The 17236-nt window shown below is 43.4% G+C and overlaps 1 protein-coding gene across 1 annotated transcript in view; it reads left to right on the top strand.

Moving 5' to 3' along the window:
- Positions 1-6326, top strand: part of RAPGEF5 (Rap guanine nucleotide exchange factor 5) — a 157462-nt gene extending 151136 nt beyond the window's left edge. Inside the window, exon 26 of the mRNA XM_038128762.1 lies at positions 2585-6326. Within this exon, the coding sequence (XP_037984690.1) occupies positions 2585-2703 (119 nt within the window). The 3' untranslated portion in view covers positions 2704-6326. The remainder of the gene's footprint in view (positions 1-2584) is intronic.
- Positions 6327-17236: the final 10910 nt, after the last annotated feature.

Raw genomic sequence — 17236 nt, 5'->3', positions numbered from 1 at the left:
GAAAACTTCAGCTCTCTTTGTTCTGCTGCTTACAGAGGAGAAACCTTGCTTTTCTCCTTCTCAGTGTTCTTATTCTCTGCAGAGATGTTAAATACAGGAAGGGGACAGAAGAACTACTTTAGGAAGGAGTTAGTTTTTAAGCCAAACCCACTAAACATGTCGTTTATTGAGGCCACTAAAACCTCTTTTTCAAAGAGAAGTTCAGAACTGTGCTGCAGCCTTGGGGAAAATAGAGTTGAATAATAACTTTTTTCCACTGACTTTTCAGCAGCTGTCAGCATTGACTCCAACAAAAAGAATAATAATCATAATTTTAATTACAAATACAGGTACCTTGGAGAATAATAGGTACTTTTAAAAGTTTTGTTAAACATTTGCTCTATAGAATTACCACATGTATATACAGTATTAACTTTAAACAAAGGCTGCTCAGTATTATGGCTCTTGAGTAATTTTTCTAAAAAAAAATAAAAAAAAAAATATATATAAATGTATGTAAGAGACGAAGCAGGGGGGGAAGGAGCAAGATGTGCCTTCTTTTAATTCAGATACGGAAGGAAATATTGATTAATCCAAACCATGCCTCTCTAAATTAAAATGTCTCCTATTTGGCATTATGAAAAGTATCATTGTTGCCTTTCAGTGATGTAAGAGTTTTTTGCACTTTCCCTGCACATCTTTCATCTCGTTTTTGCCTTTTTTATTTTTCCAAGTGATTTTGTAAGTCTTGCAGCATAAATCCAAGGTTAATACCTGAGATTTATCATATAATCTGCTAGTTTGAAGTAGGCAATTGTTATTTTATTTTAGCACAGACTTGATTTATTGTGAAGCTGGCATTTAAAAAGCAGCTTATACAGACATCCCTGTAGGCATTTTTTTCCCCTAAAATTCGTTTAGGCATGAAATGAATTCACTGAATATTTATTGAGACTTTATGGACAGTTTCCTTTTCTAGTGAGCTTATTTTGCTCTCAGGAATGTGAATCTTTCTACTGCATCAATTCCCAGATTGGCCTAAGAGCAGCAGGCATCTCACTGTAGGAAGAAATTCAAACAAAACTAAGCAAGGAATATTATTATTGTTTATGAACTGTATAATGTATATTAAGCTTGCAGGCCAAAGTGTTTCTGGATTAGAAACTGGTTAGGTTCCAAGTAAAACTGAAATGCATGTTTAAAGGAAATAACATTTATATCCTAAATCCTGAAAACAAATAATAGCATTTCCAAAGCGAGGAAGAGCAGCCTGAGAAAACAACATAATTCAAGCTTTTGTTATTTGAGGTGTTAATGAGAAATACAAATGTTTTTCACTATGTTCAGCACAGCTGCTGGGATCCTGTTCCCTCAGAACAGAAAGGTCAGCTCTGTATCCTGACACAAATTTATCACATTATCCTGTTCTCTCCAACACTGCTCAGGTTAGATGGCTGCTCTGCAAGAGCTCTTTAGAACAGCTGCCCAGGAGCCCCATTAGCAGCCAAATGCAGAACTGGCTGCATTCACATCTGTGTTACCCACACAGCATCATAGGGATGTCTTCAGAAACAAGTGGGATTAGTGATTCCTGGAAACTTGCTCATACAGCTGGAGACTGTGGAGAAAAGGATGATAATGAAACAAAGGAGAGGGGAAAAGTGTATGAGTTAAGCGGATTGGTTCAGGGAATTTTTAAGGTTTTTTGGGGTTTTTTTCAATTTATGATAATACTGAGGACATGGACATGAATGGAGCATTCCAACTTCGCTTGTCTGCCAGAAGTCAGCAATGTTGCTAGCTCTGCCTGTCTTGATGGATCTTGGGCTTGGCTTTCTTTTTTGTCTCTGCTAGTACCAGCCATGCTGGATGCTTTCACAGGCAGGGAGTTCCCACAAGCCCATTTTGAGCATAAAGCTTGTAACAGAGAACAACTGCTATTCAGGCCACCCTTCAGTTTGTCTGTTACACAGCTAATTCCTCTTGCTGCATAAACTCCCATGAAATGACAGCATGACTTTTGTCTCTGTTACTAGATCAGAAATCAAAAGCCTAACAGATCAAAACACAGGGGTCTGTCAGAGCAGCTTTGAAGAGCTTTTGTATCCATCTGCTCCGCTGTCACCTTTCACTGGCTCTGAAGAAAATCATCCAGGGCCTGCTGTCTTGTGGACTGGGTTAAAATTCTTAAAAAGTTGCAGGTGGGTTGCCCACCCCTGCTCAAGGTCCCATTGTGCTGCCAGAACAGCACAAAGGAAACCTTGAACCACCCTTACAGGGGGTGGACTGCCTGTACTGCCAGCAGAACTAAATCTTCCTCTTGGGAAGAGTCAGCGTCTTGCCATCCTCATGTCCCCCTCCTTTATGCATGCTGGCTGCCCAGAATTGCCTGGTTGTTTTTTTTTTCTTCTCCCCTATCTCATTCTCTTTCTAGCTGTTACCTGTTTCATTGCACTTAAGCAGCAAGTGCTTTGCATTACTGACTGTCTTTCCTGTGGCTGTCTAGCACCTGGCAAGTGGCACAGCAGTGACTTTGTGACAGAGGACAGAGAAGCAGCAGGCAAGGCACAGCTTTCTGATCCATCCCCTTTCTCCTGTCTTGCAGGCAATGAAGTTCCTTCGAAAGAGCATCACGAGCTGAAGCCATACGTCCACCACCTACACGTCATCGACAACCAGCAAGCTCTGTTTGAACTCTCTCACAGGATAGAGCCACGAGCGTGAGCGCCCACAGCTTCATGTAACCTTGTAACTGCAGCACTTTGAATTAAGTGAATGTTTATGCCAAGCATGTTGCTTCCCTTTATGAGAACGGTTTACTGAGTTTTATCAGTAGCTCACACAACATGCGCAGGAAGATCAGGCAAGAGCCAGCAAAGGAGCTGCTCACAGAATTGCAGGGCAAGCCTGGTGCCATTCCTGCTGCTCCCTGGGACCTGAGGCAGCGGAGCAGTGTCCTTTGAGCTCAGGAGCTTGGTTTCTGTGAAAATATTGTTTGGTCCTGTGTAGCTTTTAATGCAGATTCTGCCAGTATTAGTAAGAAAGGAATCATCATGTCACAGCAGCAAAACATTTCAGCGAGCAACATGCCGCAAGGGGGTTGATTCCCAGTTCACCGCAGTATGTACCTCACTAATTCAAGGCTGCCAAAGCATTGTTGCCAAAAATAATGTGCAATCTGTGCAGCTCCCATGAGTCCACTGGAGCATAGTATTTGAGATGTGTGAGCAACCTAGAACAGGAATATAACAAGGCAGTGCAACCAGATGAAACTCAAGAGTGCGTTGTGATGTGGAGGTCAGCAGTAAACGGTTCACTCTGTTATGGCTCCTTTAAGAATATGCTTTATAAAACACACTGTAAGAGCCAATCAACTTCTGTTGCAATTTATGGACACAATTGTTTGGATACTGAAAACATGTTATTTTCTTCCTTTTCAGTTACCTCAGATTTAGCACTGGCTCCTGCAGTTAATATGTTATCAATTATTATAGCAGGAAAGTTGTTTTCTGCTTGGATTACAGCTTTTTTGGTATCTATTCAGAGGCAAATGCCTAGATCCATCTACATTTCTAATTGCCCCCACTGGAAATACCATTTCAGGAAGTAAAACTTCACCTAACTTGCACATGCTTCTAGTTTTTACAGAGCAGAAAAGTGCCCTTTGTAGGGTACCAGTGTAATTACCTGCATACACACCAGGCTCTCAGCATCAGGGTCCCTTTACTGCTTTTGTCCCTTTCACAGCCCTCCCTATGACAATTCTCGTTACTTAAAAGTACTGCATCTGGGCCTGTGCTGAGGCAGCATTTCTAAAGTAGTGTCTACAGCTGACCTACATCTCAAGCACCACCATCACCTGGTTTCCAGTGCTAAGAGGTTGCCCTGAGATGATCTAGTGAATGCCACAGGCAATGTGCAGAGGGTGCTCCTTGGCATGTATTCGTGCACTGACTCATAATGACAGTGAGGGTCTCTTTACAGAGCGGGGAGGATACATTGCATTGCTTGCCCATCTTCTTGTATGTTTTCCACGTGAGGAAGACTTCCAAGAAAATGCTCCTTTACTAAAATGTGGGAATACTGAAGTAGCATGCTCTTCATAATTGTGTTATCTCTGGTTTAAAGGGATTTTAAAAAAAGCAGCTTTAACAAGTAGTCTGTGGGGAAATCTGTAGAATGCATTCAGTTTTCCCATCTGTGAAATATTGTATAGATCTATTGTAAAGGAAACAGATGTTTCAGAAATGTATTTGCTTGTACTTTGTTATTATCAAATTCTATATGATTTTTTTTAAGAAAAAAAAATTTCTTTTTACCCAGTAAAAAGAAAAAAAAAATAAACTCTTGCTGGCCATGGAGTAAAAATTTCCTATGTTCTTCTGTAGATGTGACTGCACATATTGTAAATAACTTTTTTGTGCAAACAGACCAAAACTGTTCAAATGAAGATGCTAGCTGTGGTGGGCTCCTTTTTGCAGTGTAAGAACAAAAATCAGATGCAATTTGCTGCTTGTGTTTCTGCAGTTCTTCCTAGGGCTACAGCACTTAGAATTCCCAACATAGCTGCATTACCTGGATGCTTTCCTGGGTTTTGAGCTCCCTCTTGTGAATTTTTTTTTACTGTGGCATTATTTTTAGGAACCTGTATGTAGACCAGCCTGCATGCTTCAGCTTGTGTGGTGTAACACTCTAGTCCACAAAGTTGTTCTGGAAATCTGTGGGAGAGGGAGCATTCAGAGATATTCAGGGTGAGAAGGTGGGGCTGTTTCTCAGTTCACTGCATTTGGCTCTGTGATAGTTTTGGTAGCTGTGAATGAAGCAGCAGCTGTGTTGGAGAAGAATAAAAGACAAGAAAATGAAAGAAGGAAAGAAAAAAAAAAAGAAGAATGATGATTCTATACCGAGGGTTTGATTTGAAAGCCTGATAGACCTACCTGGAACATTCCTCACCCTGCCAACTCAAAATGAAGTAAAGGGATGAGTTAACTCATACCAATAGGCTTTGAGCCAGCTGTGGTGTTGGCTTTCTGCACCTCTGTAATTTCACACTAAATCAGGTGTTGTCTACCACTTGCAGCTGGCATAAAATCAGTCTGAAGGCACACAGCCAGCATTAACCTTGTTATCTCTGCTGTGACTAATTAGACAACTTGTCACAGTTTTGCAAACTTCTTTTTGTAGTGGCCTGTATAACTGGGATTTAAGTTTCAGGTGTGAGGATCCAACATGGCTGCATCATCAATTAAGTGTTGAGAATTGGGCCTTAGAACTGTTACTATAAAGGAAAAGTAAATAGCCCAAACCTGTAGGTAATATGTCTAATTAAAAAAGGCCCTTCTGTGTCTTCATTCCACCAGTAAAGTATTGCAGAGCTTTGCTGCAGATTGGTTAGCAGTTAGTTTGAAGATGTGGAAGTTAGGAGGAAAACTAGAAGTAAACCCTGTATTAGGGAAGGGCAATACGATACAGCCTCTCCCAGCGTCCAGCACTGGTGATATTGTGTGATTCTTTTACATCCTTCAATAGTGCAATTAGGTTATGTGGTGTAAAATCTATAAATCTTGTAAATTCCATTTATCACAATCACATCCAGGGTTAAACACTCTGCATACTCTTTTTTTTTTAGTACCTAAGAGGAGTAATTAGATAGAGCAAAGAAAAGAGCTGTGTCACTTTGTACCTTTTTGACATGGGATTTTGTGGCAACAAATTTAGATGTTTCTCTAACACAGCTTTTTGATTCCAACATCATCTTGAATAGCAATAAATTTCATTTGCATAGCAGCGGCAAAAGAAAGGGTGTTATCAGAACTAAGACCTGTGCTGCTGTAAAATTACAAAGAAAGATGTAAATACTAAACATTTTAGCAGAGTAATATTATTTATTTGCATAGCCTATTTATTGTCATCTTATACACTGTTAAACACTGGGATGAAGTCAATGAGCTGAGGTAAGAACACCTTCCTGTTCCCTCTCGAGTGCCATAACGGTGCCAGCTTGCATTAAAAGTAATAAAATAGAAACCCCCAAACCAAGGTATTTACCTAACTTCTCAGGGACTACAGCTAGTAGTTATCCACCATCATGAGACCTGGTATGTATGAAATAATCTGATTTACCAGAATCAATGTTGCCAATGTTTTCCTTTGCATATTTCATGCTTGTTTGCCTCTGTACATATTATTGTGTCGTGTATTTATGAGCGCTAGTAAGCAATAATTTATATGTCAAAATGGCCAAGCAATACAAGGGTAAAACTTGTAGAAGCAACTGTTATGTTTATCTTGCATTTTCCAGTGTTTTTTAATATTGCTTTTCAAAATATAAAAACTACCTTAACGAAGTCTGGGCTCTGTGCCTTTATGCCTACCACACATGCTTATTGTTCCTATGTGAAATATTTTACTTCCAGTCCTTCAGTTCCACAGACCCTCACTGCATTTGTGAGATGGATGCAGACTCGCACAGAGGCTCAGGAGCCTGACCCTTTTCAGAGCTGCTTATCTGTCTCTGGTCAGTGGGACTTGCTGGTACCAATCTTTTAAAAGCAGGAATGATGTTAATGGGGCCTCAGCTGTGCCCTGTCATCACAGCACAGCCAAAGAGGGGCCTCGAGCCACCATGAGAAGTCCCTGTGGGAGATGGGAGGAGTAAATCTATCTTCATATCCTCTGGAGTCTGCTTATTGGCACTTGATCCTCTTACTGAGGACAGCAAGTGCTTTCCCCTGTCATCAGTCATCCCTGATGCTGCTGTTTCCTCTCCTTCCTCTGGGCTGGTCTGCAACAGGAAGGCAGAGCTCAGGATGGGCTGCAAGTGCGCTGTAAAGCAGCTGAGGCTTGCCCTGTTCTTCCTTCCTTTCCACTTGCAAGCCCCGGGAACCAGCAAGCCAAACCTGGCTATTTCAGACAGAAATAACACTTGGTACTTACAACATGATGGCTGTTCAGAGTGCTTTACAGATAGGCAGTACCTAATTAATTAATACTTAAAACTCTGAGTGTCTGCACCTTAAGTAGTCTTAAGCCTGACCTTGAAAGTGTTTGTGCTACTGTTAGTATACAGATAGAATGAATTTTAACCTTAATATTTAAAATTAGCCTGAATTGTTGACACTGCTCCATAATGATGTTTAAAGATACATTACAGACAGACATACTTTTCCAGATCCAGTTGCACAGTCTGAAGAATTTATGGTCTCAGTGGTTTATCACTGTCCCTTCATTGGATATCACTGCTCTCCATGGTGTAGCCCGGGAGACTGGGAGAGAACCTCCAGACCTGTTGCAGGTGGCTGCATGCAAGCACCTAACTTTGCAGAAGGGCTCTCCTTCCCTCCACTGCCCTTGCTGGGAAACTTTCACGAGAAGAGTGATGATATCTTTGAGATGATTTGCAGGTGGCAGGGTGTGGAGCTGAGGACAGCTGCCTTGGAGCTCCAGCTGTGCTAGAAGAGCCACGAGAAGAGGCTGCTGGGCTGCAGATATGTCTCTTGAGACAATCCTGCTAAAACTTTTCAAATAAGGGTTCTTCTATCCCACTCCAACAAAAAGAGCTTGACTGGTGAAGGCCTGCAATTTAAGCTGCTCAAGGGACTCTGAATTTTAACTGAAGTAATCAGAGGGTCTGTGAAGAGTCATTCCTACAGGAGCTGTGTGAGCCCAGAGGCAGCAGGTGGGGGCAGTTTGCTCAGGGCCAGCACAGCCCTTCGTGCAAAGTAGCACTGACCTGCATGGGGGCAAGTGCTCTACCCCAGGTAGGGATGGTTTCCTCTTCTCAGGAGGAAAAAAACGCTCAGCCTGAAAAACAAACCTCCCATATATTTGCAGTGTTTCACGTTCCAGCAGACTTTCATGTCACCCAAAGCCTCTGCCCTGGAGTCCTGCTGTCTTCTGCTCTGGGATGGTAATTGAGATATAACAGCAAAACCCAAAGAAGGTAAGTCTTCCACCCCTACAATGTTCACCATTTCACACTGGAGACTTGTGGGATGGCATCTTACACTCATGGGTACAGTAATACTGTGAAACACTTGCAGTTGTATCAGAGTTAAAGTCTGGAGGACTGAGGAGGCCTGCAAAGATGGGCCAAACAAACAGTTGTTGAAAGACATCTGCTGCAGAGCCTTTAAAAGTATGACAGTGATAGAGTCTTTATAATTTTAATATTTTAATATTCTCTGCCCATTGCAGTGGTAAGCAGTTGCAGCTGGTGGTGTCCCCAGGAGGTTTGTACTACCATTTGCAGAGATGCAAATCTGTGCATTCAGGGAACTGCCTGGACTTCAGCATGGCTTTTTCATCTGTTTCTTATACCAGGGAGGGAAAGTGGCATTGGTAGGAAAATCCACAAACGCCTGGGGTTTATGTCCAGAAAGGAGACAGAGGAGTCCTGCAACTTTAGTCGAATAAAGGGAGAGAGCCCAGTGAGGGCTCTCGTCCACAGGGTTTTATCTCTCGGGGTTTTGGAGGGCGCAGCCTCCTTTTATCCTGAACCGCTGACCGCACATTGCCTTCTTCCTTTCTCCATTGGCTGAGGTACCAGGAAGGTACAGCCTTCCTGAGCCACCTAACACGTATCCTCCCTTGAATCTACTATTCAGAAACTCAGGCTTATGCAGGCCCTTGTTTGTTTCAGGAGCCAAGCTGGCTGTGCTCTGCAACAAACCTACAGCCTGACGTTAGTAGAGACATTAAAACCCTTTTCAAAGACGTTAAAACCAACACCTTCACCCATCAAATTGTTTATAAGGACATTACCTTTCCTATCAGCATGATCTGGAAAGCCTTGGGAAACTTCCTTTACCCAGAACGGTGCTGCTGACCTTTTCCAGGTTCGATTTCATCGGGGGAAATCTCAGGGTAGAGGCAATCCTCCCCATTAAGAAAAACAGAACCATCCTAGAGAAACCAGGCAGCCAAAACCAAGGGAAAACTCATTTTAGGGTTGGGAAAGAGCCATTTGGGAGGTCACCCAAATGCAGGAGATGAGAAGGAAGATCTTCCTTTTTTATTCTCTGCATGGGTCTGATTGATTGCTCTGGGGTTTTTCCTGGTGAAGTTGCTACTTTTTAGGGAGAGGTGGATAGTGCTGGGTTTGTAAGCAGAGCTGATTCCTAATAAAAGGTCTTTTGTGGGCTGCCTTTAGTGCAGCCTTTTGGTGCGGACTTTTACTGTCCTAGTACCAGTAGTTCCTATGCCTAAGGTTTCACCTTTCATCTCTGTGGTGAGGAGTCAGAGTAGACCTGGGGGTGCTAAGAAATAGTGAATCAACATAGTTGAGAACAAAATTTGATTGGAAAACCAAACTTAACCCTTTTTAGCTGAAAATGTGATTCAGTTGTATAGCTTTATAGAAGTACATGAGCAAGACATGAAGATGCCTTTAGGCAGAATCAGATGAGCTAAACCATACTGAAGGACAGTAACTGGGGTGGGCAGCCTGCCTTGAGTACATAGATCTTAAAGGATGGTTTGTGCAAGGAGATGGGCTATAAATTTCATGGTCTTTCAAACAGATTTTCTTGCAGAAAGTTGTCAGGGCTTCTAAAACTTGCAGCATTTTTTTCTGTTCTCCTGCTGTTGCTAACACCAATTCAAGTCCTTTCCTGTCTGCAGCAGAGAAAGAGTGACTGCTAGTGCTCGAGATAAGGTTATAAAGAAAAAAAAAAAGGAAAGAAAAAGTCTTTCCATTGTCCCAGCTGAGTGTGGGGCTGCCTCTGTAGGAAATGAGTAAGATGAGAGTGCCACTTAGCAGGGGAAAATGGCACTGGCAGGACTTGTCTGTTTAACCTAAATGGTGAAGTGTCCCTTGAGAGAGGCACTGCCAGCCGTGACAGATGGCTTGAAAGCAAAGAGCTGTGGATTGCTGGAAGGGAATTTACTAGTAAATGTAAACAGGGATGTTCCAGAACTAGAAATGAAAAAAGAAGGTGAGCATCAAGCCCCATCAAGCACCTCCTTGGTAAGTTATGGAGGCTCCTGTCAAATGTTTGTGAGAGCTCTCTGGAACGCTAGTCAGAGATTGTGTAGCTTCATGAGCAATGAAGCTGTTACTGAGGTCACTGCGGGCTTGCCCCCATTAAGCGTGGCTGTTGGTGGGGATGACTGTGATACACTCAAGTATCTGCTGAGAAAGTCAGCTCAGCAGCTCCAGGTGACAATTCTTAGGCCATAAAGCCTTCAAAAGTTTGAAGTCTTCAAGTTATGCCGAGCAGCTTGGTAAAACTTTAATCAAAACAGTTGCTGTTTTGATTAAACAAAACTGTGTCTGTCTCCCTCTCATTCAGAAAGATTGTGTGAAATCAAGTTGAACTTCTATTGATTTCCACTGGGTTTTAAAAACCCAGGATACCCAAATGTCTGCAGTCAGACTGAGTCTCGGGCTACACTGCAAAACAGAATATGGTCTCTCAATCCAATCTGAAATACTTTAAATAGCAAATAACCCTGAGCTGCTTTATCTGCTACTGATGCTGGGCTCCATACAAGGCCAATCCCTCTCATCATGGTGCAGTGCCCGAAGAGGACCAGGCAGAGCTGCTGGGTGTTGGGTGCCCTGTCACGCTTATAGTGAAGAAAATTGTTGAGGCTGACACCAGCTGCCAGCATTAAATTTGGCTCAAGGATACATGCTCCAGTTTCAGGGTACGTTGTTGATTGGAGGTCACTTTTTAAGTCCAAATATGTGATGATGTGCTAGTAGGAACTAGAAGAGGGGTGTAGGACAGGATGTAGAAGGAACTGAACAAGTCCAGCACAGCAGAGGTAGAACAGGGGAGTACTGTTAAGGAAAAATAACATGCAAATCTGAAGAAAACTCACACATGTCTGAAATTCATTTAGACCCTTGTTTGCTGCTTAGTTGATGAGGTTTACCTAATTTTAAGTGATGTAATTCACTTTGCTTTTAAATTGGAGTTTCTGCTGAAGAGTATAAAGTAGTTTAGTCAATCAAATTTAATTCTGTGCATTTTGCAAGCTTGATTGATTGCTCAGAGCAATTTATGTGACTCCAGGGAGCCTGGTCCAGCTTTGTACACATGCAAATGAGGAAAGACTTCAGCTAAATGTTAAGGTTTTCAGAGGACATTGAGAGATAGTAGCACAGTGAAGGTTGGTATAATTTCCCACAAATAACCAGATGAGAAACTACTGGAGCCACATGTTACTGTGAGACAGACAGGGTTCTTATTGGAGGCATCTCTGAAAGGAGTTCATCAGCATCCTGACCATGCAAAGAGTTTGGTTGACTTGTGGTGTCAGCCAGAACAAACTTTTCCTGCAGTTAACCTGCTTTGACCATCATCTTCCCTTTCAAAAACTCAGAATACCATTGACATCTAGTGGTGGAATCCTGTACCCAGAGAGTCAGTGTATTGCATCAAAACTGCCGGCGTGACCTTGAGGGACTGCAGGACATAATGCAGCAGTGAGAGGCTCCTCTGTCATCTGTGTGGTTCCACTGACCCCATTTTATTAGATTTGTTGACTCAGATTCCCATTTAAGCGGACTGATAGGATTATCTGTTCAGTTTGGGGGTTTTTTTTGGGCGTGTTCTACCCTGGGTTTAACTTTCAGGCTTTATGATTAGAGTGCACATTCACTTAGGACAGATGCTAATGGCAATAAAGACTGCTGCCTTTTCATCTGTCAGTGGTCCCTGGAGCCAGCATCTCTTCCCAAGCTGTTGGCTGCAGTGAGAGCATTTGCTCTGGGGCAGCTTCTCCAAACATGCTGCAAAGTTGTCTGAGTGTGTTTGACAAAAGCAAGCAAATCCTGCTGGGTTAATGGCGTGAGGCTGAACTCACTGTTCAGCCAAAGGATGGGTTTTGTGAGCCCAAGGAGTGGGTTTTCTTCTGAAGATGCTGTTGTACAAGTGCTCCGGGCAAGCTGGTGGTAGTGTGTGGCTCTGTTCTCTCTATCAGTGGTACCCCCAAGGAGCACAGCTGCAGCCAGCCAGCTGCAGCTGCCACTTGGTGTCACAGGGAAGCTGCAAAAAGGTAAGACAGGAGCATTTTGTTGTCATACACAAGGCAAGTTTCCTCTGCATAGTAAACCTCATATTTCAGCTACACACGCAGCTTGAGTATTTGTGCTTTACCTTACCATTGGTGCAGCCAATGAGTGCAGCTCGCTGGGGGTTTCCCCAGACTTGCTGTCATATTGCAGCTACGGTCACAGTGACAGCCTGGGGTCCATAACAGGGACTGCTGACACTTGCTGTTCTGTGGACTGGGTAAGAAGAGTGCTCCTGGACAGCACAAGAAGTACTGTCAATAGGACTTACTCATTTAGTGCCACTCAGAGGGCTTTGAAGGCAAATAGAAATGCTCACCATTTTAAGGCACTGGGAGACAGAGAGGAGTTGCTGTTTTAAGGAGAAGGAGCTTCAGAAAGAGAAAGGGGCAGAGAGCCATTGCCAAGGTCACGTGGCACTAGAGCACCATCCAGATCGAGCCTCACCCATCCCTGGGCACTTCCAAACCATTGGTGCTTCCTCTGCAGCTGCTCCCTAAACCAGTTGTACACTGTAAAAGAGGCAAGAGCCTGATGGAGACAACTGGAAGCTGAAAGGTGGCAGGGCACAGGCTCTTCCTGGACGGCTGCCCACAGCCTCGCTGTCTCCAGAGAACTGCACAATTTTCTGCTTGGTGGAGCAGCTGTAGTGTTGCTTACACAGGCTTTCTATTCTATGGACTTTGAGGCATTTACTACTTTGTTTTGAGGAAATCAGTGTGACTTGGAAAATCTTCCTCTTCTTTAGCAGGGTGCCCATCCCTGATGGTGAATTTTCTACAGCTGCTTCTCCTCTGCTGCCTTGTCTGCCCCCTGTGCTGGCTGACCGGCTGGATAAACCTACTCTGGGGAAATGAGGTGGTTTTATGGGTAGGGAAGGTGACTTGCATGGAGATCCATGATGCAGACCACAACTGCAAGCATGGAGGAGGCATTTTGGAAGCTGGAGAAAGGTGCTGCACATTTCTTAGGCTCCTTGGAGCAACCTGCTTCAGTAGACACAGGCCCTCCCCTTCCTGGGGGCTGTTCCCACTGTGGGGCCTCCTCACTGGCCACAGGTAGGCACATTTCCAGTCTGATCCTTTGCATCTTCCTCAATGGCTTGCCATTGACAGTGGTTTATTCCCTGGGTCTCTTATTTCGCCAAAATGCCAACCAGCTCTTAATAGTTTGGGCTCTAGTAGAATTTAGCTTATTTCGTTTAGTTTTTTCTATTAATCACTTAATTGAAAGAAGGGGGGCTACTTTTTATTCCTAGTTTGTAGAATCTCAGGCTGAATGCCAACAAATGCATACTATGGCCAAAAAACAGGTAACTTGACCTAGAAAATTGTGTCCTGTCTTGTGCACAGGGCTGCACCATCAGTTGATTGACAGATTAGGGAACTATGCCACTAAATTTTGCCTTTGAACTGTGTTCTCCTTTATACCAGCAGTCCCTTCTGGAGTCATAGAAAGTACTTGTGAGATAAAGAACTTACAAGTGATACAATTGAGGGGAAAAACTGGTTTTAACCTAGTTTCTAAAGAAAAATGATTATTTTTTTTTGCCTTTTTTATCCCTAATAGATTTCTAGGTAATTGAGACATATTTGACCAAATCTTGAAGAGTCAGGAAAGGCTCAGAAATAAATATATGTCTGTGAGGGAACTCAAAAGGCAGCTGGAAGAGATGAGGGGAGGTTAAACAGGAGGCTGCAGCGCTGATCCTCATTCCTGTGGTGCTTTGTGGCCAGCAAGAAGCCAATTCTTCCTTGATTCCTGTCAGTTCTTGCCCAGTGGAAATTTTGCTCGTCGTTGGAATCAACGTGTGGGCACATTTGAGCAAGGTACCATTGGTGAACCTTGCTTTTCATCCCTGGAGGTTTATTGTCTGGAGGTGCTAGCAAGGCACTGATCCAGGGCCATTATCTAGTTCCTGCTTTTAGCACTCTAGGCAAGTCTTCTGATGTTCTTTTGGTTCACATCATAGTCCTTTCCTCTGGCTTTTTTCCCCATTCCTGCCTTTTTGTACATCCTGCAAAGAGGGTGAAGTGTCTCAGGCAGGAGAGTGACCATTTGTATAACAATAATATCCAAATGTTCCTGCTACCCGATTCCTAACTGATTACTACCAGTAAAACAGCAGTATATTTTTAATATATTTAATGGGGAGCAGGAGTCATTTTTGCTTTCTTCTCCCATGTGTTTTTAAATCCTCAGCCATAGTATGGAGAAGAGAGCAGTTCAGGGCAATCAAAACTTGCCTTGTCCTGTTTCTATCCTAAATATTTTATGGTAGAAAGACTAATGTCTGACTACCTTACAGCATCTTTTCTAAAGCTCACCTAAGGAGTGTAAGCAAAGTGCTGTAGGAAAAAGGAGCTGTGGTGGTCCTAAATGTTGTTTGGCCAAGCAAGACAATTTGAATATGCCATAAGGGCACCAACCTGAGGCAGAACTGCAGCTGCACAAAGCAGAAAATAGTGCAAGTGTACTTTATAATGAAGACATATTGGCTTGTCTTTTAATCTACAAAGAGATGTTTCTAGCTGGAGCAAGCTAGGAAGGCATCAGATCAAGTTTTCCACTTAAGTGAGCTTAAGTAATATAAACTGAAGCTTCTGTAATAGTTGTTTTAGGGTTTTTAATTTGTTTGCTGTTGTTTATTATTTTGTTCTGTTTGGTTGGGTGTTTTTGTTTTGGGGGGGTTAGGGGATTTTATTTTTTAGTAAAAAGGAACAAAAAGGCAGGAAATATCCCATCTCAGCTTAGTGTTGGTGAGTGGAAGAGGAGTCTCACAATGCCATCTAGGGGCTCCTTTGCTTGAGAGAGGACTACCTATCTTTAAGTCCCACTAGCTGGGAGCTGGCATGCATTTTAACTGCTCTTACCTGGGCAAGAGCAGTTCCAAACATTGATGATATCTGTTCAGCCCCTCTCATACGGGAAAGAGCCTTACAGTATTATAAAGATATGCTGTCATAAATTTTTAGCACTCATGCCCAATCTGTAGGAGATGTCAGGTAAATCCTGCATTTGAAAACCACATGGATCAGCATTCACTATTTCAAAAATCTGGCTGCAGACAAGGAAAGACTAATTTTAGTTCTGGCAGGGAACTGGATGAGAATTTTCTTTTACTTCACTCAGTAGCAGAGTCTTGAGTGACCCATTTCTCTCCAGTAAAGATGATCTTGACCTTGTTCTGCTCTTGTTTCTGTGGCATGGCTTCACATTTTTTTCGCTTCACATTTTGTGTGGAGTGAAAAATCCTTTGTGGGTGAGGTAACTGTCTATGGCGGAATTTGATTTGGGAAAATGGCATCATCAGAGCAGGTCAATTGAAGCAAAAGTGCCGGACCAAAAGTATCAGACACAGCCACAGCAGTACTAGTAGCAGGGATGATGTGGGTTGTGGTGGTTAAGCTACAAGTGTGTAACATCACATTAAGGCACGGGCATTTGGCATCCTGGGTCATTCCTCAACAGCCACAGCAGAAGCTATTTTTGAAGCTATTCTTTATTTTTATCCATCAGTGACTTTCTCCTCTTTAATTCTGTGTGTAAGATGTCAGGCAGCCTTCAGAAAGGCACAGTACTTGGGGTATTTGTGATGATGTGTGTGACACTGCTGAACGGGTGCAACCAGCAGGTTCCTGATGGCTGCTGGGCACCTTCGGGGGACCACTTTTGGTCCTGGTAGCCTCTGTATTCCCAGTGTCTGTGTCAAACATGCACAGGCATGTTGGACGTGGCAAAAGAGTGCAGGTAACATTCTATAACCACTGTCACACCCTCTCCAACCTGCTTTTTATGGACACTTGGTTAAAACAGTGATTTTCCTTTATTACCAGTGATTTAAGGTTAGATTCTGCGAGATTACACACACACACATATTTGATTAATCCTCTTTGAAAGGGAATGAAGTGGAGGACTAGCCTGTGATATTTGCCTATATGTATAGTTAAATTCTCTTTCAGGAAATATTTAACCTTGAGCTTAATATGGGATAGACTGCAGCTGAAAGAAAATGAGAAAGATTAATGTTCTGCAGTGACTTGCAGCATCCTGGACACTAGAGAGAAATTTGTTAAATGGAATAGCACAACAATGACACCTTCTGTAAAACTGTAGAAATGTCATGTCTTACTGCTTGGGCTTCTTCTCTTGGAAATCCCTAACCCATACCTGGCAGAGGGCTGAAACAGGCATCTCTACAGAGAAGTCCTTTCCCTACCAGGCTGTGCACATGCATCCCAGGCTGCCATGTCTCAAGCTGTAAAATCATTTTGGCAATCCTATTCCACGTTTGTTTGGGGTTTTTTTCCTGTCCAAAAGCATGCTTGCCCAAATGAGTGAGAAACTGAATTCCTCACCTGAATGAGGCTTCAAGATCATGGCAGCATGAATGGGGGCCCAGCCCAAGGTTATAAGTACCTCTAAGCCACATATTAAAAATATTCCACTGCATGGTATTTCCTAAACGAATTTGTTAAAAGGAGAGAGCACAAGAGGGAGCCAGACTCTGCATCCTGCTAAAGGCTCTTGGTTGTGTGCTGGGAAGCAGTAAGGGGAGCCTGGAGCTTGATCCCTGTGCTCCGAGCTCTGTCCATATTTGTTCAGCATAGCTCCTGTGGACACCAGGCCAAATTTCCAGGACTCCCCAGCCCCAGGTGATGTCCAAGGACTTGGACCACAAAGTCAAATCTCATGCCTTTCCCTCTGACATCAAAGGCAGTAGAAGAGCATCCCATTCAGGCCAGGCAGGATGTGAAGAGGTGTAAGATATGGTTTTGATCTCCTTTCCAGTGAGGAGGAAACACAACACAAGCCTCCTGTTTCATCTCTGCAGCCACTACATTCTCATGCTGCAGGTGCTGGGTGAAGAGCACTGGCACTGCTGGAGCAGGTTTATTGACTCTCTAACGGGCACAGCTGCTGTGGGGTGTGTGGGGGCAGTGGCACTCGCTCTCCAGCAGGGTGTCTGAGACCAGCTGCTGTGGGGCATGGGAGGCAGGAGCCTGACCCTCAGCTCCCTGTCAGCAAGTGTGCTCAGCACCCGCACTGCTCGGGAGATGCCTTCCCCTGTGTCTGCAGCTGACAGCCAGCACTGACTTTGGAAGCAAGCCCTAATTTTAAAACATCTGGGGCTTTTACTGGCTCTGATTTTAGCTGAAAATCACTCTTGCAGGGCATGACAGAGTTGGGAGCTGAATTTCTGTCCCCTGAACCTCAGATCAGTGTCTTCGCCAG

The sequence above is a fragment of the Motacilla alba genome, chromosome 2, assembly GCF_015832195.1.
Source record: "Motacilla alba alba isolate MOTALB_02 chromosome 2, Motacilla_alba_V1.0_pri, whole genome shotgun sequence".
NCBI lineage: Eukaryota > Metazoa > Chordata > Aves > Passeriformes > Motacillidae > Motacilla > Motacilla alba.
The sequence above is the reverse complement of the archived record's forward strand: the minus strand, read 5'-3'. Positions and strand labels throughout refer to the sequence as shown.